The sequence below is a fragment of the Equus caballus genome, chromosome 26 (assembly GCF_041296265.1).
Source record: "Equus caballus isolate H_3958 breed thoroughbred chromosome 26, TB-T2T, whole genome shotgun sequence".
Taxonomy (NCBI): Eukaryota; Metazoa; Chordata; class Mammalia; order Perissodactyla; family Equidae; genus Equus; species Equus caballus.
The window spans coordinates 36,407,045-36,425,024 of record NC_091709.1 but is presented as its reverse complement, the minus strand read 5'-3'; the positions used below and the strand labels follow the sequence as shown (position 1 = coordinate 36,425,024).

General features: G+C 39.4%; 1 protein-coding gene across 50 annotated transcripts in view; it reads left to right on the top strand.

Annotated features, from left to right (window-relative positions):
• Nucleotides 1-2,202: 2,202 nt before the first annotated feature.
• Nucleotides 2,203-17,980, top strand: part of SYNJ1 (synaptojanin 1) — an 88,153-nt gene continuing 72,375 nt past the window's right edge. For 19 of the 50 annotated variants that reach the window (XM_070252550.1, XM_070252512.1, XM_070252532.1 and 16 more), the window contains exons 1-2: nt 2,491-2,645; nt 3,653-3,798. In XM_070252550.1, coding sequence (XP_070108651.1) covers nt 2,548-2,645; nt 3,653-3,798 — 244 coding nt within the window. In that variant the 5' untranslated portion in view covers nt 2,491-2,547. Of the gene's footprint in view, nt 2,759-3,652; nt 3,799-17,980 lie in introns of all 50 variants that reach the window. The other 31 variants (XM_070252524.1, XM_070252520.1, XM_070252518.1 and 28 more) reach the window with 8 other exon arrangements.

Genomic DNA, 17,980 nt, shown 5'->3' with positions numbered 1-17,980 from the left:
CACAACAGAAATTCATTCTCTCACAGTTCTGGAGGCCGGAAGTTCAAAATCAAGGTGTCGGCAGGGCCGTGCTCCCCTCAAAGGCTCTAGGGAAGAATCCTTCTTGCCCTCTTCCAGTTTCTGGTGGCTGTTGACATTCCTTGGCCAGTGGCCACATTGCTCCAGTCTCTACCTCTGTCTTTCCATTGTGTGTGTGTGTGTCTAATCTTCCTCTGCTGCCTCCTTATGAGGACATTTGTGGTTGCATTTAGGGCCTACCCAGATAATCCAAAATAATCTCAAAACCTTTAACTCAATCACATTTGGAAAGACTTTTTTCCCCCGTTAAGTTAACACTCACATGTTCAGGAATTAGGATGTGGGTATCTTGAGGGTGGTATTTTTCAGCCTACCACAGGCCTCACTGCTCATTTTCAAGGGCCAAGAAAGTGTCAGCCCACCTCTAGGCCCTTAGGACCCAACTAAGAAGTCTGTGTACACCACTGAACCTGTATTCTAAGTCAGCCAACCCAAAGACACTTCAAATTTGGTGAAAATTTGTCCAGCTATTTTCAAGTGCTGTAACAAAGAAGTATAAATAGGAAAGAGGGACAAGAAAAAGAAGGAGTAACAGTTTTAAAAAGTCACATCTTTTCAAACCCTGGGCATGTGCTTATTTTATGACTAAAATGATCTATTTTGAAAGGACTGGAAAAAGCTGTGGCCTTCTCCTGACAACTCTAGGAATAAGAGTCCTGCTTACCCGCTAGTTTAATTTGAAGACAGAAGCAGTAATTCAAACCCAGAACCAAGAAACTTTGACCTCATTGTCCATAGTCCAAAATCAAAAGAAACCATGAATAGGCAGAACACTTCTAAAAGAGCCTAGCATCCATGCTTCCCTCTGAGATAGGAGGGCTTCCTAGCGCAGGCTCCCTCACACAGACAGGCATAGTGGATGGAATCTTGGGTTTGGAATGAGCAAGTTGGGTTTCAGGTCCCAACTCCACTAGAAACTCAGTAATTTTTAACAGGTTAAATTTCTGGGTCTCAGTTGTCACAAAAAGCAACTCCCAAGTAATGTACTTAATAACATCAACCTCTCTCCTGGAGCTATAACCTTCCATATGTCTTCCTAGGGCTTACTTGTCTGGCATTCCTTCAGGGCTATAGAGGCATCATATCTGAAAAGGCAAATAAGAAAATTTCCACTCTTGTTCACTCCCATTTAGTTTTCTCTATAAAATGCAATCTCCAACTGAAAAGGATTCTTCTAGAAAGAAAAATAAGCAATTGTGGGCCAGTAGATTGATTATCTTAATATGAGTTCAATTCTGGGTTTGCTGTCAGTAACCACTACAAAAAGCAAAACAGTTTTTCTAAGGAGATAGTACTAAACAAGAGAGAAATCCTCTCCAGCTCTCAGAACTAAATCCAAGTGTCTTTGCATATCTCCTTCTAAGAAACAAGTGGCTTCTTTTCTAATGAATTATAGCTACTTTAGTATCCTGAAACCAGGCTGGGTCCTGGTTCTCTAAAATGAATGAAGAAATGTTAAATTAAGCCATGTGACAGGGCATGGAGGGGGAAATGATTTTATGCAATATACTAAATTTAAATTCTGCTTTTGCAGTTAAAACAAAAGCAAGAAGGGGAAGAGGTAAGGAAAAAAACTGCAAAGGCAAGTGAAAACAGTTTCTCAGAGTACTGAGTTCTTCGTTTTTCAATTCCTTTTGACGCTGTTAGATTTGACTTCATTCCGATGTTTAGGTCTATTAAGTGGAAACAGAACGAGAAGTCCGTGGGACACACTGCCAGGAAGCATGATTTGCTGAAAATGAGGCTAAAATGAAAAGATGAGACACCTTTAGTTATGAAATCACACAGTTGGCGAAAGCTATTCGCCAGTCAGCGACACCATAGCTGCCTGGGCCTCAGTACAGCCATGTTTTGACTCAGTCTTGAGATTCTGGTTTGTGATTTCCCACTCTCCGCCGAACTGCTGAGCACTCTTTTCTACAGTACTCCTGAGAGCTCCAGAACACACCAGAAGAAAAGGCAGCGAACAGAGTTGGTTCAAAGCAGGCGCTGGCTTTTCTTCGTGCTGCCTCGGCGTGTTGGCGGAGAGACACCATGGACAGCTCTCCAGGCGCCGCCGGGCTGGTCCCGCGTGCTGACTGTCCCAAGCCCCCTCCCACGCCCGTCAGGCCGGTGGGGGCGGCCGGGGGTGGTCCTGACATCCATCTTGGGCACGTATCAATACCCAGCCCCCAAAGCTTTTCCCCAGAGTCCCTCCCTGGCGCCCACGGGGAGCGTTGGTAAGCTCGGAAGAGCGCACGCGAGGAGGCCAGGGAGACCAGATCCTCCCTCTCCCGGCATCCCCAGCGGTGGGACCTGCAGCGGCGGCCTGGGGGACGCGCCGCCGGACGCGAAGGTCACCGCGCGCAGAGCCTGCGGGCACCCCACCTGCGCAGGGTCCGCAGGGCGGCCGGAGTGGGCGGGGCCTCCTCCTGACGCCCCGCCCCTTCCCCCGCGAAGGGCGGCCCTTCCGCCCCCGGCCGCGGCGCAATGCGGAAGAGATGGGCCTGCTGGAGCGGAAGTGACGCCTCCGGCGGCTGTGGCGGCAGCGGCTGCGGGAGACGGAGGAGGAGGAGCCGGCGGAAGAGGTGAGCCAGCCGGCGGGGGGCGGGGAGCGGCCGCGGTCAGACCCACCGGCGGCCGGGCGCGCGGGCGGGCGCTTCCTGAGGCAGTCACCGCCGCCGCAGCGGGGGCGGGAGCGGTGAGGGGCGACCGAGGGCGGGCGGGCTGCGCGGGGACCACCGGCCGTGTGGGGCGCCGTGGCGGGCGGGGGCTGTGGTGACAGCGGCTGTCAGCCTGCCTGCGAGAAGGGAACCCAGTCGGTTCGGGCGCCGGGTCCTCTTTTCTGGCGCATAATAGACGGATTGGGCTGCTCGGCGCTTCCGTCCCCGCGGGAAGGAGCCGTTTTCTCGGGCGGTCGACTGCCCGGGACTCCGAGGAGCCCCGGTCGGGGCCGTGTCCCGACTCGTGACTCTTCCCGGGTGACCATTCATGTGTACGGGCTCCCACCTGCGGTCCCCAGCCGGCAGTGGCCCGGGGGGCGGCGGTCCTCGGTTCCGCTTCCCTGGCCCTTGGCCGCCGCCCCGGAGAGCCTGGCGCGTGGGCTAAGCCTTGTCCCCCTCCCGTCCCCTAAGGAGCTTTGAACCGGCCTCGCTTCCCTGCCCTCCAACGGACCCTCCTTTCCCCCCGAAGGGACGGCTTGAAGTTTCCGAATCGGTTCCCTTGCAAAACGTAGCGATGAATCCCTAAGCAGGAAGCTGATAAACAACTCCGAACGAAATACGCTCAAAATTCTTCCCTTTGGTAAACATAAAGTAAACGGGAAAACTCATCCTAACCCAACCGTTCATGGACTTAGAGTGATAGAACCTTGACGTGCCGGGAGAATTGGTCGCTTTTCCTCTTGCCTTTTGGCCAAATTCGGTGACGACTTATATTTTGGAACAAACCATTCTCTCCCCAGCTCCGTTTTTTCCACCCCCCCCCCCCCATCAAAACCTGGCAGGGAGGGACTTCTATGGATGCCTTGCAGTTCTTGCTGCAGGAGGAAACATCAGCTTCATTTGCTTTGCTTTGCTTTGCTTGGTTTTCACAGGGCTGCCTCTGAAGAAAGGAGAATGGCGTTCAGCAAAGGATTTCGGGTCTATCACAAATTGGACCCCCCACCTTTCAGCCTCATAGTGGAAACCAGGCATAAGGAAGAATGTCTCCTGTTCGAGTCTGGGGCTGTAGCTGTGCTCTGTAAGTCGTGTTATAGCCCAGCTGATGATGGTCTCTGTTTTGATTTGAATTAATTCAGACTTAACCATTTTTTAGAGAAGACCCTGATAACCCCCTCACTGTATTTTATCTAGCAGATTATGCTTTTATTTCCTTTTAATCAAACCTTGCTGTCTTTTAAACTTTCATTTTCTTTTCTTCCTCTGCTGCAGGTTTTTCCTGGGGGTGGGGGGAGATGCAGATTTTGGTTACAGGGTTTTGCTTTGTTGGGTTCTTCTGCTGCTTCTAAAAGTAAGTCTTTCCAAAGAAATATGGTTGCAGTTTATATCACATCACATAAACCCATAAAATGACTTGATTGACGTCTTTAATGAACAGAATTTCTTATAGGTCTGTAATAGTAATGGACTATAAGAATATTTATGTGTCTAATATTATTGGAGTGTCTTATGGTGACAGCCTTATATTTTCATTAAGAGAATTGTAAACAACTTCTAAAATTACATGTGAGATATGTGATTGATTTCACATTATTTTAAAAATTATTTTGATAAGCTATTTTAAAGGACTACTACACTACAAGAAAAATAATAGATTAGTAAGATTTGGGTTATTTTGTGGGCAGAAGAATAAAATTAGAAATAAAAGATTAATTTGAATATTACATTTCTTTCTTAATTTGAGATTTTGGCAGATAACTCCAGTTTGGAATTATTTGAAATGTGATTGTGTTTTTAGAAGCTTTCTAGTGGTAACTATTTCTTTGTCATATTTTTGCTATGTTAGGATCAGTTTAGTTGTTGGTCATATTTTTATAAATTATAATAAAAATTTATAAAATTTTATAAATTAAAATTATAAAAATTTTATAAAATAAAATTTTATAAATTAAAATTTTATAAATAAAAATTTTTATAAATTATGTTTGAAAATCATACTTACAAATATAAGCCCCTAAATATTTTACACTATTAGACTTTCTCTAGATTCAATAAGTGAAAAGCATAAGACCCTAATCTTTGCGTAGAGAATATTAACATCAGTTAAAGTGTGAAGCTGATGTTAATTCTCTAAAATAGTAAAATTTTATCCTATTGGGGAAAAGGGTAGTGACATAATGAAAAGTCTTAAGCAAAGAACGATGTATAAGACAAATATATATTTTTGGTACATTTAGTAACATGATTTGAATGAGCAGGAAGGAGCTATATGTGTTCCAAGAAACAAGTGTTAGTAATATGGGTTATACTCAATGAGTATGGACTTAATTCATTCAAACTGTTTTTTAATACTTAAATAAACTGAAATATAACTGGCTGCAATATTAGTTTGCATGGCATATTTTTTCATACTACAAATATAATTCTTATACTGATGAATTCTTAATTAAAAATATCTGGTGGGGTGGGGTGGCCCTGTGGCATAGTGGTTAAGTTTGGCATGCTCTGCTTTGGTGGATTTCTTGGGTTTGGATCCTGGGCATGAACCTATGTCACTCATCAGCCATGCTGTGGCATCATCCCGCATATAAGAAGTGGAGGAAGATTGGCACAGGTATTAGCTCAGGGCTAATCTTCTTCAAGCAGAAAAAGAGGAAGATTGGCAACAGATGTTACTCAGGGCTAACCTTCCTGGGGGGGTGGGGGGGAGAAATCCGGGGGGAAAATGTTTGGTTTAGTAAGTGAAACATTTTTCAGTTGCTTGTGTTTTTTGGTGACATTACCTGATTTCCTAATTTGTCTGAATTTTAAATGTTTCTTTAACTGTGGTTACTGGTAAAAGTGGGAGGTCAAATTTTCAATTACAAAGTATGTATTACCTATAGTTATTAGGATTATTGCTATACTTTACTCCAAGGTCAGGAAACCCAAGGGTAATAATATTTCCAAACCTTTAGCAGCCCTCTTTTATGCCAAATAATGGTTAAAAAAAAAAAATCCCTAAAACCAACCATTTTGGCATTAACATTCATTTGAAGGAAAAGAATGTTAAAAATGTTGTCTTAACTCTTTATTAATTCTATTTAGTTTTATTAGATTTAGACTGTATAAGTCATTCTTTCAGAAAGTTTGAATATTGCCTCTCTCCATAAAACTAGCATAAATGGATATATAATGTCTTAGGTATGTTATTAGCTTTCCTACTATAAACTTTACAGTAACACTTAAAATACTAATATTTAAGAGCTAACAGACCTTGTTATGAATCATTTGACTTGTAAAATTAATGTGACATTCACTTTGGAGTGACACTGAGTTGTGTATTGTGCTGCAGAGTGTTCATTTTTAAAACGTTCACATTTTTAAAATGACCATGGTATTCAGAGAACTGTCCTTGGAAAATAGTGGGGTGTTCTCTGTCTTCAACAATCCCAGCCCCTTGAATTTCACTGCATCTACCAGAAGAATCTTCTAAAATTCGTTTTTGATATTAAATCAAAATGTAACCCCGTTTTTCCATAAGATTGAGTTCAAACTCCTCAACCTGTCAATCAAGGCCTTCCATAATTTGGCTCCAGCCTGTCTGTCCAGTGTTGACCTCCTTTGAGGAGACTCTCGTGGTTCCTCACTGCTTTCCCAAAGTGCCATGCTTTTTCCAACCTTGTCATACTGTTCCTTTTTACGCCCTCTTCCTCCAAGACGGTTAGAATGCTTTTCTCTGCCTTCCCTATCCAAGCCTGTCAGTGCCAGTTCCAGTCTTCCTCCTTCAGGAGAATCGGCCCTGCCCACGCACTCGAGCTCACTCTTGTCCCTTCCTTCCCTTCATTTCTCTAGAACTTAGTCTGTATCACAAGCTAGAGACTTCTCTGTGCTGGTTTTGTTGTTCTCTCCATGCTTGTATGCAGGTGTTTTTCTTCAAAGTAGATGGTGAAAGTGACCATAGCAGGACTCAGTCTTCTTGTACATAAAGTGTATGATTTCTACAGGCCCTGATTGCCCTGACTTTAAAGAGTAAAGTTGAAAAAATTAGACGTCTTAGGCAGTACATACCGTTGAGTATTGGCAATCACCTAATTTTCTTGGCTTATGAGAGAAGTGCCATGAGATACCCAACTTGAAATCCTATCTTTCATATTATTAGCACATGTGAAAAATAGGGTGCAAGTGAAAATATAATGAAATTAATCTCCCATCACGGATCCTCACAGGGACTGAGTGTCTGCTGTTCCTACCTTTAGGACTCTGTCTTTATGTTGATAGCATTCTAAGCTTAAATCAGTCATGGTGCTATGACTTAATCAGTGAATGAGCTGGTGGTTTTTAGCCCTGGCTGCACAATATAATTACCTGGGGAGGTTTTTACAAGTACTAGGCCTGGGCTTCAGCCCCCAGGAGATTCTCATGCAATCAGATTGCAATGATCATTTCTGAGCATAGTTTATATAGGCCTTTCGATGATAAATTATGGAATAACTTTTTTGGCTTGCAAATTTTCTCCAAAATAACCATGTTTCCAGAATTTTAATGCTATTATTGTCTATTATGGGGCCAATAATGAGTTTTCTTGAAACTCTCAGCCTAAACCAGGTACTAATGCTCTGTAGCACTTTTAGTATAGTGTTTTCACACTGTGTGGAGTTGTGTTCAGGTTTCTGTGTCTGGCTGCTGTACTCCTTGAGAAAAGGGCCCATGTCTTATTAATTTTTGTATCCCTAGTGCTTAGTACAGCGTTTTACTCATAGTTGCAGAATAAATGATCATTACATAAGTGGGATAGGCAGAAAGGTTAACCTAAACTAGATTACAGAGTTGACAAAAATGCAGTATTCTGTGTTTGAAAGTATGGTACCTTTTTCTATAAAATTTATTTTTTATCTCCTCAAGAATTGCTGTTTGGCTGAACTGCTGATATAAAACACGTGTATTACACAATGTTTGGATTTGTTACTGAAAAATCCTATTGGAAATAACTACTAGCCACATTATTAAGGTTTTTCTGAAATGCCAGTTAAAATGTGTGTGCTTGTTATTTATGACTTCTATAAATACTATTAATAATTTGTTTTAAAGTTACTTTTATTTAGATGGAAAATAATTTCATTATTGATTTCTTTTGTTGCATTTATTTATTTAAAAGAACCTCTGAAATGTTCTTATCCTTCGATAATAGTTAGTATGTTTTTAGTAGTGTACCCATTTTTAGTGTTACTCATTTTTCAAAATTATTAGTCCAGAAAAGTGTGCAATTAAACTGAAAATTTGGTGTAAGGAGCAGTGGTTCAGTGTAGCAAGTGGGCTCTCTGTGACTAGTATGTTGTGTCTGGACCTGTGTAAGCAGTAAATGTGATGGTCAGCAAATTATAACACTACGTATTTTTTCTTGGAAACTAACTTATTAAGAGATAAAAGAAGACATCTATCAGTTTTATTTCGGGTTCAGTTTTCCTCGTCTTTCTACAGTTACACACATAAAAAGACCATCACAGGGGAAGGACAAGGAGCCAGACAGCCAGATAGATGCATTAAATTTACAAGCCATCTCATTATTTTACAACCCATCTCATGCTTCAGTAAAGGTATCTAATTTACTTCATAATTGTATCCTAAGTAGAAGAGGAAGTAAAGAGAAGGTCAACACATGGGAAATGGGGAATGATTCTAAAAACAGAAGTTATGGATCACCTGTTTAAAGGATGGGGATGTAAGTTCCTAACTCTTTAAAATTGGAGCTTTCGTTCTTTTTGACATCTCATACTGGTGTGGTAGTAAGGATTAATTGCGTTTATCTGTCTAGTGGTAAGATTATTTTCAGGTTTTCCAAATCAGGGCTCAAAGCATGTACTTGAATAGATAGCCAAGTCATATCACTTTAGTCTGGACCAGGTTTTACCCCAGGTTGTCCATCTGTATTTCTTTGTCTACCTAATTTTTTTTTTTATCATGAAAACATGAGCCACAAAACTATGCAATAATATTCTGGAGTTCTCTGTCACAGAATGTGAAGTGTCTTGCTTTTTCTATGAAACTGCCCACTGTAAAGGAGTAATAATAATTGCCATTTACCTGAGACTTACTCTGCTAGTCACAACATTGAGCCAGAGGTTCCTAAACTTTATTGTTTCATGGTGTCCTTGGTGTCTCATTAAGTTTTTCATAGCACCCCTAAGCCACAGTTCTGTTTGTAAAATAGTTAGGACCAAACAATAGATATTTATGTCCTAACAACTTTAGTAGCTGCTTGAAAAAAATATTGCAAACAAATTGAAAATAATTTATTTCCTTTGTAAATAACCACAGTTATTTACTAATGGGATGTGTGTGCCTGTTGTGGGCTGAAGAGCTTTTCAGACCTTGGGATCAGATTGGACAGAACCATCCTCATTTCCTGTTCTGTATTGATTTTGAAGTGGTACTTGGTTTTCATCATAGCAACCACTGAAAACCCACCTTCACAAAGATATGGTGTCGTCAAAGGAATGTATTCCAATCTGATGTTAAAATTCTGAACTACCTCAAGCTAATAGTTTGGGCAGTGTCCAACATATGGTGAGTATCTCCATGTTTCCTTCAATTTAAAATATCCTGCAGCTTTCCTGGGAGTTTGCTGAAGTGTCCTGGAGCATGTCAGCATACAGTATAGGAGCTGTGGCATTAGAAATGCTTTATTTCATTTAATTCTGTGCATTGTGCTTTTATCCCCATTTCACAATGTGGAAACTGAGGCTTGGAGAGATTAAATAACTGCTCCAATGACATAGCCTTACCATTTGATTTTTTCACTGTAATTATTATTTGTGCTGTTGTGAGGGTGCTGGTTATTATTTTTGGGTTTGGGGAATGAAGAATGAAAAGAGAATGCCACTAGAAGATTTTAAAGTTGGGTGAAATTGGTAGCATTTTCTAATGAGGGAAACATAAAACTTGCTGTGTTTTTGCCTACAAATTATTAATATATAAGATAGGAAATATGGTTTGATTTAGAGTTAGGTCATTAAAAACATAAAAACATAAAGTTTGTTTGCTGGGCTAAGTTAAATGTCAGGTTCTAGAATTTTGGCTGACAAATGTAGTAGGTGGTGATGACAGGCAGTGTGCATAGTTTTTTTTTTTAATTGCGAAATGCTGCCAGTCAGCATGATTGCCCTTTAGATAAGTTGCAGTATCTTATCTCTTTTTAAGAAAAATTTTCAAGTTGAGAGAAGTGACTTTTTATAGTTGACTTTTTCTGCACAGAAATAATGAAATTTAGACTTGTTATATATCATTTTATGTAAGGGTTGCAAAAATTCATTTTCTTTTTGTGAATAACTTTTGGAATGTTCATATTTAATAGAAAAGAAAATAAACAGCAACTTAAATATCAGTGCTTTAAAAAAAAAAAATCAACTTCTCTCTTCTGTCCTGGGCCGGATGGCAGGATTAGCCTACTAATGTAGGGCCAAGCTAGTAGTTCCTAAGTGCTTTCATTTCTTTACCACATAACTTTACTACAAGGGAATAAAAGGTAAAGGCAAAATTTCTTTCTCACTGAACAGTGACACCTGTTATGTGACTTTTTATTCTACAATTTCAGGTCTATCAGATGTTCTGAATTGTCCTTTAAAAGATAACTAGGCCAGGACTATAAGAGGATGTTCGCTTCTGACCATGATGGTATAACAGGAACTGGATTTACCCTCCTACCTTAAATAAGAGCAACTGCAACAACAAAACAAACAAAATACATGAAACAATTCTCAGACATCGAACAATAGGCAGCACAAGATACTGATCCCAAGAGAAGGGAAACAAATGAGTTGAGCCTTACGATTGCTTCAGTTATTGCCTCGAGAGCTTCCAGGCTGCAGCAGTAGCAGGATGAACCCAAACAGAGCCTGGCGGTCTCCCTCAGTTGAGGAGACAGAGTAGGGACTTTGGGGAAGCAAGGCAGTTAGAATTCTCGGGACTGAGTAGCAGAGAGGAGACAGCTTCATGGAGAGTTCCAGAGATGTGTAGAGAGTTCCCCTGGAGACGTCAGCTGAGTACTGGTCAGTGCCAGAGTGTGAGGAAGCTGCCTGAGGCAGGGAAAGAACCACCAAAAAGGAGCAGACAAAAATTCCTGGAGCTCACACAGGGCTGGGAATAGTTCCTATTCTAAACAGCCCGAGTGGAGAAATCTTTCAGTAGTTGGGCAATTGGGTTGAATCCTCAGGAGGGTACATTGCTTTAGTAGTGGGGCAAAGCAGCCTCAGCCTGAATGCCTCTACGGATCTGTCTGACAGAGCAGCTGTTTCCAAATGACTTGATTTCTAAATAACCTAACTGGACTCCAGAGCAAAGTTTAAGAATATTTATAAGAATGCAAAATATATTACACATGTATCCAGCATTCCACCTGTAAAATTCACAATGTCTGACATTCAGTTAAAAATTACCATGTGTGCAAAGAAGCAGGAAAATAGACTGCATAATGAGGAGAAGAGTCAATCTGTAGAAACAGATGCTAAAATTAATAAGGACATTAAAACAGCTATTATAAATATACTCCATATGTTCAAGAAGTACAGGAGAGAATGAGCCTTTTAAGGAGAGACATGAGAAATGTGGAAGACCCAAATCAGACCTCTAGAAATGAAAGTAACAATATCTGAAATGAAAAATACACTCAGAGGGATTGAGAGATTAGTGTGGAGTAAATAGCGAATTTGAAGACAGAATATTAGAAACAATGCAAAATGAAAGACAAAAAAGATGAAAATAAATAAACAGAGCATCAGTGGGCTGTGGGACAACTTCAGGTGGCCCAGGATATATGTCTAATTGGATTCCTAGAAGGAAGGGAGTGGGGCAGGAACATATTTGAAGAAATTTGATGGAAACTATAAATCCACAGATCCAAGAAGCTAAATGAATCCTAAGCAGAAGAAACAGGAAGAAAACTATACCCAAATACATAATCAAATTGCTTGAAACCACTGATACAGGGAAAAGTCTTAAAAGCAGCCCAAGATAAAAAAGACATATGTACAGAAGAATGAAGATACAGATGATGATAGACTTTTCTTCAAGAAACAGTCCAAGTCAGAAGACGTGGAGCAAGAGCTTTAAAGTAGTGAAAGGGAAAAAAATCCCCCAAAACTGTCCACCCAGGCTTCTGTATGTAACCACAAAGCTGATGTGAAGACTCTTTCAGATATGCAAAAGCTGAAAAAAGCCAGTTGTAATAGGCAGCAGTTTAAATAGTATTGCTTTTCTTTGCATCTAGTGCCAACATTTTCAAAAATTCTGAAGTGGTAAAGTCTGAATCAGTGAAATTTTGTTATTTAGTTATGTTTAAACTGTAAGTTTGAAAGAAGCATAAAGAGTGGAGTGGACTAGTGCAATTGGCGTTAGCATCTTTAGAATGCCAAAACGAGGTATCGCTTTAAAAATTATATATATTTTTACTGCTGACAATTTAAATTTGGTTGAGTTTTTTACTGTTTGTTAATAAAGCATTTGTTTTCATCTGTTTCCACTAAAATAGATTTTGCAAGTGTAAGCCATTGTTCCTCTGTAATGGTACATAATATAAGCACACGTATTCACATTGGAGTGCATTTCATAGCCACTGAACTAGTCAAATTACTGTGAGTAATTTGACATTTGGAGAGATGAATTAATTCCTCTTGGTCAGTTGGACACTATTTAATTACTCCCTCAGTTTGGGTTGAAAGACTTTATATGCCCTTTAATTCCTGGATGATTTTGAGATAACTAAGTCAGTGAAAAGAAAAAATAAAAACCAGAATGTTTCTTATTAAGTTATTGGCTGAACCATTAAATATTCCTATATATTGAATATTATTAAAATACCCTCTTCCATTTTATTATAGCCCTCTTCTATGACTTTATATATATAAAGTGTGTTTACTTATATAAACCACGTCTTAGCAATAAATATTTATTATGGATTGTGTTTCATTTTATTCACTGGTAGACCATGGGATTGCTGTAGTCTGTTGAATACGTTACTGAAATGTAGATAAAGTCTTTTAATATCTTGTGGACCATGTGCAAAGTATAGGCAGGTGAATCTTATAATTAAGTAAATTTCTAGCTGATTGTACATTAGTGCTCATTAGTGGTCTGTCCTTGGTCAACATTGAGGATATGTCTGGCCCATCTTGTTTAACAGTTTCATCATTCTCTTGGAGAATGGGGTAGACAGTATGGTTATCAGATTTGTAGATGTTGCAAAACTGTGTGGGACTGATACAGATCTAGGTAGAATAATTATTTGCTTTGGATGGCACAGTCGAGATCCAGCTTTTTCAAACTGAGATAATGGGTTAGAACCCACAAAATGAAAATGCACTTCCCCTTTTAGTGGATCATTTTGAGTTTTGTGTCTGTTCCTGAACCAGCTGCTATGGCTACAGGGATATCATGTACTATTTGAATCAAGCAGATGATGGGCAAAAGAAGATAGAAATTACAATGATTGTCTGAGTTCCCATAATATCCCAACCTGTATGGTGGCTACATAATAAGGAGGGGTTGGAGTAGATACGGGGTGGACAGTCACATTGACTACTGCATTCCTTCAAACTAGATCCTCCTTTTTTTTTTTTTTTGAGGAAGATTAGCCCTTAGCTAACATCTGCTGCCAATCCTCCTCTTTTCGCTGAAGAAGACTGGCCCTGAGCTAACATCTGTGCCTGTCGTCCTCTATTTTATATGTGGGATGCCTGCCACAGCATGGCTTGACAAGTGGTGTGTAGATCCGCACCTGGGATCCAAATCGGCAAAAGCCCAGGCTGTCGAAGTGGAACATGTAAACTTAACGGCTGCACCACCGGGCTGACCTCAAACCCCCTCTTCATTCAGTCTTCCTTATTTCAGTGGGTTTTACTCCATCCACCTAGTTGTTTAACCCAAAACTTAAGAATCACTGTCTACACCTCCTTCTCTCTCACTTCACACATTCTTACCAGATCCGGTCAGCTCAACCTCCTAATTTCATTGAGAGTCCATTCACTTCATTGTTGTAGCTGTTTCTACCCCAGTCAAGCCATTGGAGTCTCTTTCTTGGACTGTTATTATAGCCTCCCTGCTTCCACTCCCTCACCCACTCTCCTCTTTTTAAAAACACAGTTTAGATCGTATTGTTGCCCTGCTTAAAACCCTTCAGTGGTTGGCTACTGAAGTTAAATTCCAAACTCTTTAAAATGCACACAATAAAATCAGCGAGTTCCTGCCTCCATCTTCAGTCTTAGGCTTTTTGCCTCTTGGTTTCTGTGTTTCAGCCACATTGGCCTTCTTTGAAAGGTTCTGAATGTACCAAATTCTTTCTGGTCTCAGGGTCTTCACATATGCTGTTCCTTCTGCTTAAAATTTTATTTTTTAAAATAAACTTCTTCACACATGAGAAAAAGTATGTAAATCATAAACGTACAACTTGATAAATTATTGTAGAGTGAACATACCTATGTTACCACTACCAGGTTGAGAAATAGAAAATTATCACTAGCTCTTCAGAAGATTCCCTCATGTTCTTTCCCAGTTATTATCTCCACCATGATCTGCAAAGATAATCACTGTCCTCACTTCTTACATCATAGATTAGTTTTATCTGGTGTTCAACTTAACCTAAATGGAAGCATTCAATATGTATTCTGTTGTGTTTGGCTTCTTTCACTCAATGTTATATATGGGAGATCATCCACGTTGTAGCATATGGCAGTAGTTTATTCATTTTCATTGCTATGTAGTATTCCATTATATGAATAGTCCAGTATTTGTTCTGTTGACATTTGCTTTATTTCCAGTTTTTTCTATTATGAGTGACACTAGTATGCACATCCTTGTACATGTCTTTTGGTAACATATCTGCACTTTTCTGTTGGGTATATTCTTGGGAATGGAATTGCTGGGTCATACAGGGTATGTGTATATTGCCTAGAACATTTTTGCCCCACGCCTCATTTGGCTAACTTCCTGTTTATTCTTTAGGTCTCAGCTTACAGATCACTTCCTCAGGCAGGCAGGCCTCTTCTAACCACTACCCTCCCCCAACAAACCATTTTAAATTCAGTCCTACTGTTGCAGTCCGTTGGAACTTCATCATAGTACTTACTAGAATTTATAATTTTGCATTTGTAGGATTTAAAAAATGCTTCTTCCTAATAGAAGGTATTGGGGCACTGACCTTTTTTATTCCCAGAACCTTGTGAGGGTCCTGTTACATGGTAGGCATTCAGTAAATATTTGTTGCATGAGTGAGTAAGAGGTTATTTATATTTTGAAATGTTGGCAAGTTTGGAATGTGTAGTTTATACAGAACATTAATTTTCATAGTTTACTGTCTCTCAGCTGGAATTTTAATTATTATACAAAGTAAACCTTTCCCTTTTAAAATAATTTTTCTCTTTATGTATGGTGAAATGGAAAGAGGCTTTACTGCCAGCTAGTTATATGATCTTGGATGAATCACCTAAACTCTAGTCTTTTTCTTCTGAAAATGAGTAGCTTGGACTGCATGATCTCTAGGATTCTCTGACTAGAGGCCCTCTGGTACTACACCAAAGTGCTACCTGCATGCAAATAAGCTGACCACAAACTGCCGTGCATGCAACCACAGGCAAATTGTGATTCTAGGAAGATCGTACTAATTTGTAATCCTGTTTTCACATTCTTATTGACTTTCTTTAGCTTGGTTTTCTGTATCAGCTAAAGAAAGATGGTCTATTCCCCATTTAGAAGATTTGAGCCACAGTAGGATGTTGACATTGGATAGCAGGACCTTCACTGGGTAGCTTAATTATTTAGTTTGAATTATTGTAATTCATCACAAGTTAGAGAAAGTTACATTTAAATTTAATCCTCAAAATATCACTTAAATTAAAAACAAATGACTTTTAAATTATCTGATGATCTTAGGTAATAAGTTAATTTTGTTTCTTTTCATTCAGATGGTGGAGTTAGCAATTCAAGTGTGATCACCATGTGACCATTATTCTGTGTTTAATAAGCCTCTGTTTTAGGGTCACAGCTCATGAAAAGTAAGGAGTCGGTATATGATTATGTTTTTGCCTGAATTTCCATAGTCTGATCTTAGGCTTCATTATTTGCCTTAAATACTGATTTGAGAATGGAGGATGTAATACCAACAATGCTGAATAATGCCAGTTATGTCATATGACATAGTGCTATAAAAGTAAGTCACTCTAGCAAAGAATGGTGTTGAATACTGTGATAGAGAACAATTAGTTTGTTGAATTTTGATAGGAAACAATTGATATATTTATACTTTGAATGTTTTCTGTAGCCTATAAATAGGTCATCTCTACAGCTTCTGTTTTCATTACTTTCCTCTAGCTGAAATAGGAAATGTTGTAGGTTAGGTGTGCTTTCAGTCATGAATTTGCTTTCAGTTAAAAGAACTTTGACAACATGCACAGAGCTAAAATAATGAATAAGTTATCCGAATTAAGTTATAGGATATCACTACCTCCTGGCTTTATGTAGTTTTAAAAGTTTCTTAATCTCTTCTGTGATGAGCAAAGGTGAGCTTATTATTTTCCAAGGATAGTTTCAACAGAGTAGGATATTAAAGCTAAGCTATTTAGAATGAATGAAGGAAAGCATTTATGACAGGGTATAGCAACGTTTATCCTTCCTAGGGTCTGCATTCTGGAATTGCCAAGGCTTTTCCTTTCCCAATTTATTGTATATTTATTACTTGATGAATATATGATAGCTTTGGGAAGAGCGGGCCATGGAGCCATTCTCAAGGTTGTAGGACTTAATTGCTCTCTTCCAAGTTTGTAAAAGTCCCAATGTCCGTTGAACTTTTGACTAATACACCTCTGGGCTAGGGTAGATGGAAGAAAGTACCTCTCTGATCGCTTAGAATTCCTGTCGCCTCTGCTCTCTCACTGGCTGGCCAGCATTATCTTGTCTTCTCTCTTTTGTGAATTTATCCAGTATGCCAAAGAATGTTGTCAAAATAAATTTTACCATTTTATTTTGGGAGGTATCGAACATTCATCAAAGAAGAGAGAAGATTGTCATTGATTCCCATGTGTCTGTCACCCAGCCTCAAGGATTATTAACTCATGATATTAACTAGTATCAAGGATTATTAACACATTAACTTGGGTTTATCTGTATCTCTTATCCACTGTCTCCCACTCCCCATTTATTTTGAAGTAAATCTCAAATGTCATTTAATTTCATCCATAAATATTTTTATAGGAATAAATGTTTATGGCACATATTTTATTTTGCTTTGAATTCTATTTTCTGACCTTATTCATATTTATATATTCACTAGGGCTAGAATCACTGGGCCTTCACTTTATCGGTTCTAATGTTGTGAAGATGTGTTAAAAAATATAGCTGTTAATTGTAAATTTATGCTTAAGATAGCTTTGTGTTCTCAGGAAATGTGTGTTGACGTTAGATTGAAGACTAAGAAAAGGTTTAAAGCATGATTGAAAGAAAGTGTTGAATGTGACACGAGAAGAGTTTTCCCTTTTAAAATAAGCTGTTGAGCTAGTTAGGTACCACTGATCCCTGTGGTGTCACAGGAGTAACTTCAGAAGTCAGGTTCACCTTCCTGGGAAGCTACAGAGACACAGCCCTCCTTACCTCAGCCGAGCTGCTGAAGATCTTGATGGGCTCAGAGTTACTCCCCCAACAGTGGTATTCTTGGACACTCATACCTACTTGTGGTTGAAATCAGTAACTTGTAAAAAGAAAGGTTTGTTTTTCCTAACATTTTGTTTGTTTAAAAACACCAACATGAAGAGGAGAAAAAAAATACAAACGTCTCTACAAATAACAGTCTATTCCGCTCATTGAATGCACAGGAGATACCTTGAAAGACGACACTCATACGGAGTGACCTGAGCTTCCTTCTGTATCACCATATCACCTGAACTCTCATTTCTGCTCATTCTTTAGTTTCCTCTGAGCTCTCCACACACCCTGCTATTTATAAACAACACTAGTTAAACCCTGGTTAGCAGTCCTTTAACAATACCTGTATTTCTCACCCTCACCTTCCAACTCCCACCCTCACACCCCACCGCAGACAGCACATTTGAAAATTTCCAGACATTACTATGAAGAATTGTTCAACTTCAATAATGATAGAGCATTCAGATACTATCAATGGTAAGGTAAAATGTTTATCTTTTTATGTATTATTTTAAAACTAACAAAACATTCCCTTTTGTGCTGCAAGCTCTCAATTTATTTTTGTCTATTAGATGAATACTTAACAGCTGCAGTGTTCA